General features: G+C 34.5%; 2 protein-coding genes and 1 long non-coding RNA gene across 4 annotated transcripts; all 3 read right to left on the bottom strand.

The window, feature by feature from the left end:
* Window positions 1-1,392: 1,392 nt before the first annotated feature.
* LOC145579674 (uncharacterized) lies at window positions 1,393-2,810 on the bottom strand. The gene is made up of 3 exons (XM_081636910.1): window positions 2,643-2,810; window positions 1,514-2,506; window positions 1,393-1,431 (listed from the first exon to the last, which is right to left on the bottom strand). The coding sequence occupies exons 1-3, from the start codon at window positions 2,808-2,810 to the stop codon at window positions 1,393-1,395; spliced, it is 1,200 nt and encodes a 399-aa protein (XP_081493036.1).
* A 488-nt stretch (window positions 2,811-3,298) lies between these two features.
* Window positions 3,299-8,457, bottom strand: LOC145579773 (putative clathrin assembly protein At5g35200). Of its 2 annotated transcripts, XM_081637019.1 has the most exons (17): window positions 8,332-8,457; window positions 7,625-7,736; window positions 7,460-7,529; window positions 7,214-7,311; window positions 6,851-6,992; window positions 6,654-6,754; window positions 6,446-6,529; window positions 6,203-6,253; window positions 6,025-6,090; window positions 5,870-5,935; window positions 5,707-5,787; window positions 5,546-5,623; window positions 5,069-5,218; window positions 4,884-4,959; window positions 4,678-4,793; window positions 3,747-3,899; window positions 3,299-3,707 (listed from the first exon to the last, which is right to left on the bottom strand). In XM_081637019.1, the coding sequence occupies exons 2-17, from the start codon at window positions 7,727-7,729 to the stop codon at window positions 3,549-3,551; spliced, it is 1,596 nt and encodes a 531-aa protein (XP_081493145.1). In that variant the 5' UTR covers window positions 7,730-7,736; window positions 8,332-8,457; the 3' UTR covers window positions 3,299-3,548. The 2 variants fall into 2 exon arrangements, with proteins under 2 accessions (XP_081493145.1, XP_081493144.1); XM_081637018.1 differs by having other exon boundaries at window positions 3,299-3,899.
* Window positions 8,458-12,318: 3,861 nt separating this feature from the next.
* LOC145579783 (uncharacterized) lies at window positions 12,319-14,563 on the bottom strand. The gene is made up of 2 exons (XR_014099198.1): window positions 14,422-14,563; window positions 12,319-12,846 (listed from the first exon to the last, which is right to left on the bottom strand). It is a non-coding gene; the product is annotated as an uncharacterized LOC145579783 (long non-coding RNA).
* Window positions 14,564-15,624: the final 1,061 nt, after the last annotated feature.

Here is a 15,624-nt window from a genome sequence, read left to right as displayed (position 1 = left end):
TTTCTTCATTGTTTCTTCCCTTTCTTTCTTCCATTATGAACTCTTTGAATTTTGCTGGAATTCTCCTGTTTCTTTCTGGTCTTTTCAATTCTTCTTGACTCTCCACTTGAGTCACTTCAGGTAACTCAACCCCAACAATTTTTGCACCTTCCTGTTGGTGTTGAGTTGAATTGTCTGAATTTTCTTCTTGCTGATCTTCAGCTTCACTAGATCTGTCAAGACTGAGAGTGTTACTTGCATCATCCACCTCTTTCTCAGCTCTAATAAACTCATCTTCTTCATGACTGATTGGAATAGCCACACTAACAGGATTTTCTTCAAACTCAGTGGTGCCTTGTTTGAAAGGTAAAATTCCTTCCTTGAACACAACATTCTTGCAAACAAATATTTTATTAGTTTGCAAATCATAAACTCTGTATCCCTTTTGGTTACTAGGGTATCCTAACATGATACATCTAGTACCTTTAGAGGCAACTTTATCACCCTTTCTTTGTGTGTTGCTTGCATAGCACAGACATCCAATCACCCTTAGATGATTGTAATCTGGTTTTCTTCTCATCAGAATTTCAAAAGGAGTTTCCCAATTCAGAAGAGCACTAGGAAGCATATTTATTATATGAGTTGCTACAAGAATACATTCTGCCTAAAATTTGCTTGGCAAACCAACATGGATCTTAATTGCTCTAGTTGTTTCTACAAGGTGTCTATGCTTCCTTTCCACCCTTCCATTCTGCTGGGGATTCCCTGCTACACTTCTTTGGTGAACAATACCCTTTTTTGCAAAAATGGCAGAGCATTCTTCCTGAAATATTTCAGTTCCATTATCACTTCTAACAACCTTTACAGTTGTTTTAAAATGATTCTCAATATAAGTAAAGAAAGCAACTAAAATATCTCTCACTTGCTCTTTACTGTAAAGCAAATGAGTCCAAGTGACTCTAGAATGGTCATCAAGGATGGTTAAAAAATATCTTCCACCTGTTAATGCAGGAATCCTGTATGCTCCCCAAAGATCTATATGCAGCAAATCAAACACGTTTTCTGCCATAGAGTGACTAACAGGGAAAGGTAACTTATGATGCTTAATTGGCTAAACAACATGTATCACAAAAGAAATCATTCAAACCCTTACATTAACAGAAAGATAAATGTTTCATCTTAGATAAGGATCCATGTCCCAATCTTTGATGCATCAAGTTCAACTGTTGTTCATTATTACACTTCAAAACTGAATTATTACATTCTACTCCATTACTTCTTTCATCCTTGATTACTTCTTTCTTGCATTCTTCATTCTGCTCTCCCTTTATCTCCAGTTTGTAGATCCCACCTACCTTCCTTCATGTTCCCATTGTTCTTCCACTAGAAGGGTCCCGAAACATACATTCACTGTCAGTGAATATCACCCTCAGTTTTGCTTGTTCCATTAGTCTGCTCACAGATAGCAGATTATGTTTAAACTCAGGTATATGTAAAACATTTTTGAGTCCTATGTCTAGACTTAGTGAGACACTTCCATTTCTTTCACAAATCTCATAGTCCCATCTGGAATCCCTACAGAAACAGGTTTCTTTAAAGTTCTCATCTCAACAAAGAGATCTTTACTGCTTGCCATGTGATCTGAGGCTCCTGAATCTATGATCCAGGATTTCTTGCCAAAGATCTCATAATAAGAGCATGCATTGTAAGAGGAAATTATACCTGCAAAGTTGCTCAAATGTGAATTAGCTTCGGAAGAAATTGCTCCATCTTGCTGCTTTCCATTCATGGCCTTTAAGACCCATTGAACTACTGCATTCACCATCTCCTTCGAAGTTCCCCCATCATCTAAAGGAGTTTCCTGCACTTCATCTTCCTTTCCAGCACTCACATTTACAGCATGACTCACTGATCCCTTTCGCTTTGAAGGATTTTTAAACCAGTTTGGGTACCCATTCAGCTTGAAACAACCCTCTTTCACATGTCCTCTCATCTTACAATGCTCACAAATACTTTCTCTGCTCTTCTTTGGTTTCTCTCTTCTGAAAAACCTTACCTTAGCATTGTTATTGCTCTGTTGAGACCCTCCATTGGCGTATTTACTTACTGCCATAGCACTCAATTCAAATGTTGATTCCATTGTACTACAAACCTCCTTTTGCTTTTCAACCTGTTGTATCATATGATATGCCTTGTTCATTGTTGGCAAAGGATCCACGCCCAAAATATTTCCTTTCATATTATCATAAATTCCTTTCAAACCCATCAAGAAATCAATCACTTTGTTCTTAGCATCTCTCTCTACCAGTTTCTTTATGACATTGCAAGTGCATTTTGTCATGGCTCCACAACTACACTCGGGATATCCTTCAAGACTACTTATTTCATCCCAATAACTTCTAAGTTTCCCATAGTAATCTCCCACACTCTTTTCATTTTGCTGCAAACCATTTACTTCCTTTTTTAATAGGTATAGTTGAGGTGCATTAGTTTCACCATATCTTTCCAGAAATTCATTCCAAAATCTCTAGCAGATTCACATATAAGCATTTGCTCAGCAATTTTAGGTGAAACAGAGGCGGACAACCAACATCTTATCATATAATCATTTCTAACCCATTTACTCAAATCTTCAAAGTTAATAGTGCGTTTTTTGACCTTACCATCAATGAAGCCAACTTGTTCTTTGCTCCTAGAGTCATCCTCACGCTTCTGCTCCAGTTCAGATAATTGCTTCCATTGAAAACAATGCTTCCCAATGAATTTGTCGAATGATCAGAACTGCCTAAGTAGTAAGGATTAGCATAAGGCACTACAAGATTCTCTCCCATTTTTGTGTTTGAAGAATTTGAGTTGATTTTGTTATAAAAGATTAAATTTTTAGATTTTTGAGTTCCACAACCTGGTGAGCTCTGATACCATGAAGAAAGTTTCAAGCTTTGTTCATTTTCATAAGAAGAAAACAGCGCAGTAAATATTTTTGAGGGCTCTGCCCTAGAAAGATTCACTCATTCATATTTATATCACCATTACACCATTGATAGTGTGACAACACACCAAAGAAAAAGACAGCTAGAACATTCTGTTCTTACATAGCAGCTATACCAGAAACAGACAAAAAAAACCAACTACCCCATGCTATACAGCACATAGTATTCCTACAAATTTAAAATTCATAATCAATCAGATAACTCTCAAACTCCAGACTCGAATCAAAAGCACAAAAATCGAAGTCATACAAGCAATACAAAAAAAAAATGAAAAATTAGTACAAATTGTTATTCAAATCTTAAGCTATACGCTCTGCTGAAGTATGTGATAAAAATTCAAAGTACCTGCTCAACATATTCAACAAATAAGCAGGTCAAATAATTACATCAATTATTAAACTACAGTTTCTCCAAGAATGATCAATAAAATCAAATGTCTGTCCTCCCTATAATTATCAAACAATAACCCTGCTATTCCTATCTAAACATACACAAAATATGGTACACAAACCACTTTTCAATATACTCGTCTATCATTTGTTCTCTCTCGTATTTATAGCAAGTAATTCACGTGGAAACTCATAACATTCCCGTGTATGGGTTATATGTTTGCATGGGCATGGCAGGACCATAGGGGTTGGCTGCATAAGGATTGCCAAATGGGTTCATGGCTGGTGCCTGTTGTTGATGGCCCATCATCATCTGCTGCTGCAACATGAATGCTTGCTGCTGATTGGCCATTGCAGCCATCTGAGCAGATTGTGGTGCAACCATAGCATTTGAGGCGTAATACGGGCCATGGACAGGTTGCTGCATCATTGGATTGATCAATGGAGCAGGCTCCCATGGATTGTAGCTCGTCGTCTGGTTGGTCCTTCTCATTGCATCATCATACAGGCTGTCTAGTGTTAGCAAATCCAGTCCTCCAGCCTAGTGTTCAAAAAGTAGGAAAAAGTCACTAAAAGTTGTATTTCAAGACAGCAATGCAAATTCTTCAAATTATCGGAGAGGTAAAATATAACATTTCACATTAATGAGCACAAATGCTCCCAAGCGGTGCTTTCATGTTTGACACATTGCGTGCCAAAAACATGCCTCAGGGCTCAGATCCACATATCCATCTTCAGACGAGCAATAATATATATTCTAATTGCTCTATGCTTTCTTATATTCTTGTTAATCATCAAACAGAGAGTATTATCAGCTTCCAATACAAAACTACACGTATACCTTTTATCTAGATACCTATTACAGAGTATAATATACTCTTTTCAGCAAGTTCTCACTACTATTTCTTTGAAGCAGGGCCCCCGGCCCCACACCCACTCACATTTTTCTCATAGCCTCCAAGCAAACTAATAATTTAGCATTAAATTGATTAAATATTCGAGGTAGCTATATTCTGATTATCTTATATGGTGTTTAACTTTGGATTGTTTAACATATGCTTTTCCAAAGCATGTCTAATTCTGTAGTCCTAAGGTTTTTCTCTTCCCATGTTCGCATCATAGCCCATACCAGCATTTATATACGTATCAAAAATTCAAAATAACCTAGTAATTATATACGGTCCACAAGCATTAAATGGCTTATATGTCTTCTTGATCCTATAACAGGCAATTTTGTTATTTTATTATGGGGCAATGTAACTTGTTTAAATTGTACCAGGACTATTAACAAACAAACAAGTTTGCAATTGAGAATATACCAGCTTGGTAGTGGCAACGGCACTCTCATTTGAGCTTGGTGCAGTAACAAGTGCCAGTTCCCAACCAGTCGTGCCATTTTCCAGCTTGGGAGCTGGAGGTGTAGCTGATAGGTCATCTGTAACAGTATCAAAACACTTCTTTAAAAAGAATTATGTTTCAAAAGATAGTTTTGAGTTCATAGTCCATAAGACAACATGAGTCTTACCGATTGGAACAATAGCAAGAGCCATTGCTTTCTTATCTTCTAAATCTGAAGCAACTGGCTTGGGATCGTCCATACTCTGCCAGAACAGAGAGGTAAACTATTACATGGGGGTAGAAGTGTTTCATGCAGATGGATTCTTTGTTGGGTAAACGCAAGCATAAAAGCCTGTAAATGAGAAAACTTACCAATAAATCAGGAACTTCGGTCACGACTTTTTCCTCCTTGACTGGTTCTGGAGGAGGAGGTGATGGTGGATGTTCCTCCTTAACATCAGTAACATCTTTGTCCTCAATTGCTAGGACTACGGTAGATTTTTCATCAACCACATGTTTGACCTGTTTAATTGAAGTTAATAGAATCAGAAATTCATACAAATCTACAAGTAACAATTTTGATCATGCTGTTTTTTTTAATACATTGAAAAGGATTTTTTTTTTTTTCCAGTGATGTCAACAAATAATCATCAATTCCCACAAAGTAGGGAAAAGGGAAAAAGAAAAGACATAGAAGAGTCAACATATAAACAAGAAACTGTTCACACAAATATGATTTGGCGACTGGAATTTGAACATTGACCAAAAATTTGATTTTGACCACCACTCTCTCAAGAAAGAGCACAAGAGCAACATGCTATCATCAACCACCATATTTCATTTCCGTACCTGTTCTTTGCGGAAAGTTGAACCTCTAGGTACTTCTCTCACATATTCTTCCATTGCTTGTAAGAATGAAGGAGGAGGCTGTATTAACAATATAAAGACATATTTTAGAAGCTATAGGATTGAAGGAGAAAGGAGATTTGTCCAAGGAGCTTCTTTAAAACCTGTTCAATTTTTGTAAACCTCTCTCCACGCCCAACATCAAGGCTCTTGCAGACTTCATAGAACTCCGACAGTCTTTCAGCCTACAATTAGATATAAATGTCAAATCCCAGAGTTGGAACTAGCAGAGTGTGCAGCAAATCATCTCAAGAACTCGACACAGACCTGTTGTCCTGCTCTACGATATATATCGAGGGCCCTCAGTGCATCACTTCTTTGCATCTCAAAGAACTGTAAATAATATAGTTTGCAGTGAATAAGAATATTTTCTGAATAGAATTAATAAAGTAAAGAAGGAGAGCAGTGGCAAGTAAACCCACCTTGTCAACTAGGTTAACCGTACCATCACTGATAGCGCTATAGATTTTAGTACTTTCTGAAGCAACCTACTCGAAATTATTTGAAAGTCAGCAACTCAGCACAACATAATGGTGTCAACTCAAACACACTACAAGTTGTATAAAAGTTGATAGAGTAAAGCTGTAAAGCCACACATACCAGTGAAAGTGCCAATTGAATAACATGATTATGAACAGCTGCTCCATCAGGCTGCATAAAAATTCAATGCTCATGCATAAAATTGGAGAACAAAGCTATTTTGACAAGACATCAGACGCTCATACATGAGAAAAAAAAAAAAAAAAAAAAAAAAAAACTTGGAACAAATAATATGTTATTTATGCTCACACTAAAGGAATTGGAACTTCATGCTTGTCAAACTTACAGAACAAGAAATCATACCTGGCAACCAAGGACCCGGTAAAGAAGCTGCTGTAATGCTGGTAATTGATCGAGCAAGTCAACTGTATCAAGATCTTTTGTTCTCTGCACAGAAGATAGATATATGTTGACTATTTAGCTAAAATCATGCCATAATGGGAAAGTTCAAGCTGAAGACAAGCAACCAGGTATAACGAAATGCATAAGGAGAAGAATTCAAATGTCTTACAGGGCGCTCAGTCTCAACATCATATTTCAGGACACGGAAACATTCCAGCCTTTCTTCCAAAAATAAGGCATAAGCACGAACCCAAGCAGAGTAATCCCATGCTGAACAAAATATTGTGGCAAATTCAGCAATGAAAAACCTTGCCAAAGGCATTGAACAGTTAATTTAAGCAGATATCTGAAACAATCAAACAATACCACTTGCACTTGAATCATCTCTGAAATGCGACATATTGAGCATATGATTCCTGCTCCTTTCATAGTTAATAAGCTCCTCTTGGAATGTTGGGTCCACTTCCCTCAATGCACGATGAATAACAACCAGAGTTTTTAAAGCAACCTAAAAACAAAAACAAAAAAAAGATGAAAAGCAAAGGATTAAGGAGTTTCAATGCAATTTAAGCCAGACGACACCATGCAAAAAACCTTTGATGATTAGCTTTACTGGTGACAATATTACAAGTCTCTATATCACTAGTAACTAATACAGTTCAAAAATTACAAGGCAAAACATCTACATGGCAGTCAATAGATAAATTTATCTCCACGCTCACAACATACCGCCCAATTATGTGTTCTTGATAAGCGCCTAGCAAGAGCATGTATGCAATATGCTACATCAGCCCGAGGTCTTGTAGCAGAAACTGCTGCAAATATTGCTGCACACAGAAATAAAAAGAAATACTCAACAAAGACCCAAATGCTTTACAAGATAACACAATCAAATAAATAGCCAAAATGTATGCACAACATACACTTCATCTCAAGTAACCAAATGTCCAAATCACAACAATCAACAACACCCACCTCTTATGTGTCTCTCTTTCGCCGGTCGCTCAACATGATTAGTAGCCTTGACAATTGCTACATCTAGCTCCTAAAACAACACATCCATTCATAACAAAAATGTATCACGATTACAATAACTAATTCAACAAGAAAATTATCACAGAAACAAAAAAGAATTAATACCTTATAACCACTATTTACTTTAGCTAAGCTAATTGTTGTGGTATCCTTAATGGATCCCAAATATTTCCTCAAACTACTATTTGTACCTCCTCCTCCTCCTGCCATAATCTCCCTGTAAGAAATATTTTTCAAAACCTCATTACAATGATCCAATATAAAATCATCTTATAAACACATAAAATTGCGGTCATTACAATTATATCATCCTTAATAACAGAACTACAGATCAAAAACCCTTGCTTCAGTGTCTGATAAACTCAATAAGAAAGGCATCATTTTTTATTACATACCCAGAAAAATTCAATAACTCCTCCACATAATTCAATGAATTGTTTAATACTTTAACATTCAACAGCTAATTTTAAACTAACATTTAACATGAACAACTACTAAATTACACAACAAATTCCACATAAGATATGATCTTGCAACATTTATAATATTAAAATTAAAAAACAGCTAAACTTCTGCAAAATTAAGCTGGAATTTACTAAAGATAGCACTAACATTTAAACTATACTGTATTAATTTTACAAGTAAGGATCCAAAACCCAAGTACCCAGGATTCAAAATTGAAAATTTGCAGCAAATTAAGCTCAATTTGTGAAAATTCAAAATCAAATTAGAAGTTGAAACTGTTGAGTAAAACAAATAACAGAGATTCAAAATTTTGGGAAAACAAATATAAATTAAAAAACCCAACTCACCTTAAACTCAAAGTCTGAAATTCGACAAAACCCAGAAAATTTGGGAGAAAATAAAGGAAAAACAATATATAGGAGAGAGAATGGACGCCTGCAAACAATGAAAAGTCGACCCACCAGAAGAAGAAGAAGAATAGTAAGAGAAAATATTAAAATTAAAATTAAAATTATTTTAATTTTATTATTTATTTTAGGTTTGGGTGGCTCGTCGGTGTCCTTTGAGTCCAATGACAATAATTCTTTTTTTTTCCACCCCTTTATTCTTTTTTACTAGGACAAGAAAAAACAATGTTTGAAAAATATTAGTGTAATAGTGCGTGGTCAAAGAAAATTCTAAAAAAAATAAATTTAAATAACTAAAGAAATGATGAGGAGTGACCGAGTAAAAGATAAGATGTATTTCCTCGGTTATTTTACTTAAAACATAATTTTTATGCACGTATTTTAGGAGTTGATTAGAGAAAATAAATGATGTTTCATCAAAATAATTTTAACACACAAAATAGGAGAGTTAGGTGGTATATGTAAAAATCTTGTCAAAAAGATTTGTCCATTTTCATTATCTATCTCTTCCTAAAATAATGTGTATTGAAGGTCAATTGCAAATAAAAGAAACGGATTGGTCTAATGGTTAAAGCATTTGTTTATGTTATGATAGGTTACATTTTTTTACACTTCACCTTCATTTGTAATTTGTATTGCATTTCTTGTGACTTAGGCCTTGTTTAATTCACCTTATTTTCACTTATTTCAGAAAAAATAAGTTCAAATCAGATCATCGTTTTTTGTGCAGTTTTTTATCGCTAAATATCTTTAATTTCGTAATGAAAAAAATTATGAAAATCACATATTAATAAAATACACATTATTACGAATCTAACAAGATCCCACTTGATATAAATTTTTTCGTATAGATTATCGTATATTTAAGGTCAAAGTTTGGTCAAATCTAACATTCGGATTAGATTAGACCAGACATGATCAGATAAGTTCTGATAAGCAAAAATAAGGCGAACCAAACAAAGCCTATTTGGATTTTAAAAAAAATACACACTTGCGCGCGCGTATATATATATATATATATATATATATATATATATATATATATATATATATATATATATATATATATATATATATATATATATATATATATATATATATATATATATATATCCAGCTACATTTGATTTGATTTATTCAAGCAAGAAAATCTATTTTCTCATATTAAGATAAACATAACTTAGTTACTCCTTCTCTATTGCATTTAACAAGTTGACTACCACATTTGTTAATACACAACTTTGACCATTTGTTAATACACAACTTTGACCATTATTACATATTGTTAACATATTTTCAATAATTTATAGGGAGATTATTAGACTATAGTATCACATTGGACCATTAGTAGTTGGTAAAAAAAAAAAGGAAGTTTAAGTTTAAACTATTAATTTTAGAATTTGGTGAAGAAAGTGATCAACTAGATCAACATAATAAGAAATCCTTTCTATAGGCTCCAAATGATATGATTGCACAATTTGCAACAAATTTACCGTACACCAAAATATAATACTGAATTTCCTTAGTGATAATATTTTAAGTTATAACAAATACATAATTTCAATCATTAATATATTTGATTATAGTGTGCATATTGTATAGGCACACGGGCAATTTTGTGTTGTTTCATCTTTCTCCTAACCTCTAAACACAAATTTTTTTTGCTAAACCAGGTCACATTCAGATTGTAACGGCAAATTGCATACATACATTTGCTGGACAGCTTCCTTACAGCTATGATATCCTTATACAACACGTGATATCCTACCAAATTAGCATTTTCAAAGTTGTTATTCCATTTTAGCATTCATAATATTCATGCATACTTCCCTAATTTAACAAATTTTTTTCCATGATGAAATAATAGAGCACTAGAATGATCCATATACCACATTGTTTCATACGAGTGTATATAACATATTATACCACTATTGTCATATTTTATAACACTACGGAAAACAAGACAATAAATAGCTAATTAGTCATGTAATTTTATTGTCTCATATTACGTAATTTTTAAAGAACAGAGGAAATACTATCGACAATAGTAATTAATGTCGTACTTCGCAAATCCTTACTCCTCCATGTTTATATTATATCACACATAAGAGGGTAATTAGGGAATAATAATCCAGTATTAGTGTCTTGGCTAAGTGAGTAGTGACGATGCAATGGATGCTGTAATTATGCAACTGAGATTGGCAGTGAGTGTTGGTGCTCTCTGCAATATGAGTCTTTTTGCCATATTGGCAATGGGCTCCACCCATTTGTCGGCTGTTGGGCCCCACTTCCACAAGGTTCCTGTCTGGGCTCCACTCACCTATTGCTTAAATTGTCAGCTATTATATATTCTTCTTAACATGCACATGATTTAGTTTAGTACATTAAGCAATACGGAGGAAATACTACGGAGTATATGACTTCCTTCGTGTCATAATATAATTTAGTACTTACATAGTAACATATTCCATAATAAATAAAGTTAGTACTAATACGAAATTACGGGGTAAGAGGCAAAAGCTTTTGAGACGATTTTTTGATAATTATTGTGAGGGGTAGCATAATTTTAAGACGAATTTTCTTTATATGATGATCCATTTTATTATTATACAGTATGCCGTAATAACTTATTGTAAGTACAAACAGACTAATTAGAGTGTTCATCTTACTGGGGTATCAATTACTAGCTCGAGTAGTGATCGACAATGCTTGCAAAATTTACCAAATTAGCTACTTTTACAAGTTAAAAGTCTTAGAAATAGTAGGGTCAAACTAGACAGAATACAAGAATAATGAAATGGTAGCAATACTTTATTCAATTATTCGTGCTGTACTGCTGTTACATTTCAAACCCGTCCATTTAAGGAATATTCAACTATTGTTACAGAGAATGAGATTATTATTCATTTTCTATAATGATTCTCGACAGTTAAGGTTGTACACAAAGTTAGCTACGAAAATTATACTATCAGATTTTAAAAGTAAAACTAGTTATTGGCCTGGACAACACCCCGAATCATTATAAATTTATAAGTTTAATCAAAATTAATTTAAAAGGGTAATATTAATAAGTAAATGAAAATATAAATAAGTGATGTTCAAGTAAATTAAACATTATTATAGAGAATTAGAGTATGTTCTGATTTACTGAACTTAACTGAGCTGAACTGAACATTTTATGAGAGAAGGAAATTAGAAACTGAACTGATGAAGCTGAACTGAACTAGCATTAGTATGTTGTAATCATAGATATAGATAAATTCTAGGGTACTATTACAACATAATACAGAGTAACACCTTTTTTTTTTTTTTTGAAAATATTCTAACAAATAATGTTTACACAAAATTAGCATGAAAATTATACTATCGGAAAATAAAATATTGGAGTACAAGATAACAGTGTTTTTTATTTTTATTTTTATTTTTATTTTTTTTTTCTTAAATGTTCATAGAAAAATTAATATAGAGTATGCAACAAAGTCAAAATTTTAACAACTACAATAACGGAGGCAGATTAGAAAAGCAGTAATATTTATTTTGGGTAGATAGAATACAAAAGATGAACATATGTAAGCAATTCAATATCGAAAGCTCATTTTCAAGTAATGAAACGAGTACGCCTGTACGTGAGCCTTCGAATTTGACTGGCCAACTATTCAGTGAATATCCAACTTTGATTCATGTTTGATGTTTGATGGAATTATACCACCAAACTTAGGTAAATAGTTTCACCAAACCATCACCTGTCTTTTCCCAGAACAAATAAAAAAAAACTAATTCTGTGGAATAGTCTGTCTCATCTTGAACAATCTAAATGACAGCGTGAATTTACCAAAACTCGGGAAACAGAGATCAAGGAAGAAAATGCAGGACATAATCCATGAGATGTACAAGTACAAATGCAAGAATATGCTCTTTTTATCTCTGTAAATGAAACTAGGGAATTCCTTGACTTTAAAATGGCCCTTTTAGAAGAAAATTGGTAAGACACGGGTCAATATTTCGAGTTCCATGAGGGGTTTATAAAGGTTTTCATAAAATCCCCAAAGAAAAACATTGTTACTGCAAATGGCAAAAAAGCTAGTTCAACAAGAAGAAAACAAGAGGTAAGAGGCCCCTTTATGATAGCACAGCAAGTGGAGGGAGGCGGCAATGACTCACCGACCACCCTTCTTCTTTGATCCAGAATCTATTTTGTGAGGCCTTCTTTTTCGTGTGAAAGCAAACTCTCCAAATTTGTGTCCAACTTTAGATTCAGTGATCTTGCAGCGAACGAAAGACTTCCCATTGTAAATTCGTACAACGCTACCAACAAATTCTGGCAGGATAGAAGATCTCCTTGACCAAATTTTTTTGTTTGCAAGTTGCTCTTTGTTCTCTTTCAGTCTCAACAAGAATGCATCAACAAAAGAACCTTTCCACACTGATCGACGAGACATGGTCCTGGGAATGTCACTGATTACAATGAATAAAAATGTAAATAATATTGTGGATTGTACAATCTCAATTACAGCCATGAAGAAACAATAATAGGTAAATCAAATCATACACCACATAGATCACAGCTAAAACCCAATTATGATTGCCATGGAGATGTATCATGCATTCATGCATGAAAGAAAACTGGTCCACAAAACCAAGTCATTGTCTACCTCCCAAAATCAATATGCTGACATGTAACAGAAGAAGATGAGAAGATCAAGCTTCATAAATCCCCAACGTTAAGCACCATGGCATTTGTCCTAAAAATTTGATAGAGGACAACAAGTCAACAACCACAATGACCTGAGACATCACCTCTTGACATATATAGGGACTTTCTAACGAGAAATACGAATAATTGGTGTATACTCTCAAACTTCATTGAGAAAATCAGAGGTAAGAGCAAGGAAAGAGTAATTTCAAGAGGAAATTGTTGGAGCACACTTGTCACCAACATCCTCAAACAGAAAGGTCCACTTTGGGGTGGAAGGACAACATACTTACAATGCAGTTTCCCTTGTTAGTTCCCACCAAGTTGAGTAGAACCGTAGAAAATGAGAAATGTGTCTTATCTTTGTTTTTGCTTGTTTATTTGCTATCTATCATATAATTCACAGTAATTGCTTCTCTAATAAGATCTGATCAAACTCACAAAAGAAAAAGAAAAAAAAATCTCTTCCCAAGGTATATAATTAATGGGAGTAGAAGGTAGGAAATGGAAAGTGTAATACTAAATCTGTGTTTTAAGTGTTCAATATTTGGGATGATGTTTAAGTATTGATAGGATTTTCAATTGTCATTTGGGAGACTGAAAAAAGAAGTAATGATCATTAAGAAGTTCGGATAGAAACCCTTTTCAATTTAGCCGTGGAATTTGTAAACTGAATTCAATACCTAATCCCCACTCCCAACTCTAGCTCTCAATATCCAAATGCTCTGCACTTACATTTATAGATGAATTTGGACAAGATGAATGACATATCTACTACACAAGCCTTCCCTGAACTTCATGTTTCATATAGTCTTGCTATTCAAATAAGGATCGACGTGATTCAACAACAAGCCATCCTCAGAAAACAAGTTAGTTTACATCAATTTCTCACCAACCTAGCTCTTCTAAGTTCATCAAAACTAAAACCCTGCAAATCTAGCTAATTTATCACCAAATTATAGCATACAAGGTATCACCATCATACAATTCAATATGTAAATCCTAATTAAGTACCAAGTTTGTCCTCAAAATCACAGCAAATATATTCAAAATCATAATACCGAAAAATCAAATTTGACTCAACAATCGAATTAGGCCCGAAAAATCGCAGAAATAATCCTCACTTTAGGATATCAACGTAAACTGCACATAAACAAAATTCTAGCAACAAAATAGTTCGTATAGTATTTCATAAATTCATTAATTATATCTAATAATTCAACAATTCATCTGACGAAGAACCCTAAATTGACTATACTGACAATTAAATTAACGATAAACCCTAGAATATGAAATTGATATTCGATGATTAAAAAGAGAAATTAAAAAATATCTACCTCAGATGCTACTATAATGAAGTAGAGAAAGCTCAAAAGCCGCTTCAATGGAGAATTCGGATTAAGCTTCAATGGTGGAAAGAGAGAGACTGAGAAGAGTGCAGCGTAGAAGTGAAAAGCTCCAAAGTAATCTCGCGCAAATGTCAACCGTCAGATCTATATTACTAATACGATTATATTATATCAAAAAAAAAAAAAAAAAAAAGGTTATCGAGAGATACTCCCTCCGTGTTTTAATACGTGTTACAGTTACACTTTTTTTTATTATTCACATAATCGGATTGCATCAAGGGTCTGCATTAAGCCCTTTTCTTTTTGCAACGGTTCTAGATGAATTAACTAGACCATTTCAAGATGAGGTTCCATGGTGTATGTTGTTCGCGGATGATATCGTTTTGGTGGATGAGACTAAGGACGGGGTTAATGTTAAGTTGGAGCAATGGAGGCAAAGGTTGGAATCTAGAGGGTTTAAGCTAAGTCGGAGTAAGACTGAATATTTGGTATGTCGTTTTGGCACTCAGAGGGGGACAAGCAATGAAGTGGTGAGTTTGGATGGAAAGGATTTGACCATGAGTGAATGTTTTAAGTATCTTGGGTCGATCATCCAGAAGAATGGTGACATTGATCAAGACGTAACCCACAGAATTAAGTCAGGGTGGCTTAAATGGAGAGCGGCCACGGGAGTGTTATGCGACCGCAGCATTCCCCTACAGTTGAAGGGAAAATTCTACAGGACTGCCATAAGACCAGTGTTGCTCTATGGTACAGAATGTTGGGCTTCTAAGAAAGAGCATATTAAAAAGATGGAGGTTACGGAAATGCGCATGTTAAGGTGGATGTGTGGAAACACTTTAAGAGATAGAATCAGAAATGAGGTTATTCGCAAGAAAGTAGGTGTGGCAGACATTGCAGATAAATTAAGGGAAAATCGTCTGCGTTGGTTTGGACATGTAAGACGGAGACCCGTGGGTGCACCGGTGCGAAGAGTGGAAGAGTGGGATCATGGAGGGATTAAACGAGGAAGAGGGAGACCAAAAATGACTTGGTTGGAAGGAGTGAGGAAGGATATGAAGTGCATGGATTTACGTGAGGATGAAGTTTTGGATCGTAAGGGATGGAGGAGAAAGATTTATGTTGATGACTACACGGAATAATCATATTTGGTTCATGTTAGCCGACCCCACTTTTGGGATTAAGGCTTTG

Source organism: Chenopodium album, chromosome 14 (assembly GCF_948465745.1).
Source record: "Chenopodium album chromosome 14, dcCheAlbu1.1, whole genome shotgun sequence".
Classification (NCBI taxonomy): Eukaryota; Viridiplantae; Streptophyta; class Magnoliopsida; order Caryophyllales; family Amaranthaceae; genus Chenopodium; species Chenopodium album.
This window is presented reverse-complemented; position numbering and strand designations above follow the sequence as displayed.

Bases quoted from the DNA above. Each gene is read 5' to 3' on its own strand.
- LOC145579773 (XM_081637018.1), bottom strand. From the start codon at position 7,729: ATGGCAGGAGGAGGAGGAGGTACAAATAGTAGTTTGAGGAAATATTTG. The intron at 7,312-7,459 runs GTGGGTGTTGTT...TTCTGTGTGCAG, and splicing joins GAAAGAGAGACACATAAGAG to CAATATTTGCAGCAGTTTCT. The intron at 6,755-6,850 runs GTATTGTTTGAT...TATTTTGTTCAG, and splicing joins AGATGATTCAAGTGCAAGTG to CATGGGATTACTCTGCTTGG.
- LOC145579674 (XM_081636910.1), bottom strand. From the start codon at position 2,810: ATGGGAGAGAATCTTGTAGTGCCTTATGCTAATCCTTACTACTTAGGC. The intron at 2,507-2,642 runs GTAAGGTCAAAA...TGAATCTGCTAG, and splicing joins ACAAGTTGGCTTCATTGATG to AGATTTTGGAATGAATTTCT. The intron at 1,432-1,513 runs GTGTCTCACTAA...ATCTGTGAGCAG, and splicing joins GATTTGTGAAAGAAATGGAA to ACTAATGGAACAAGCAAAAC.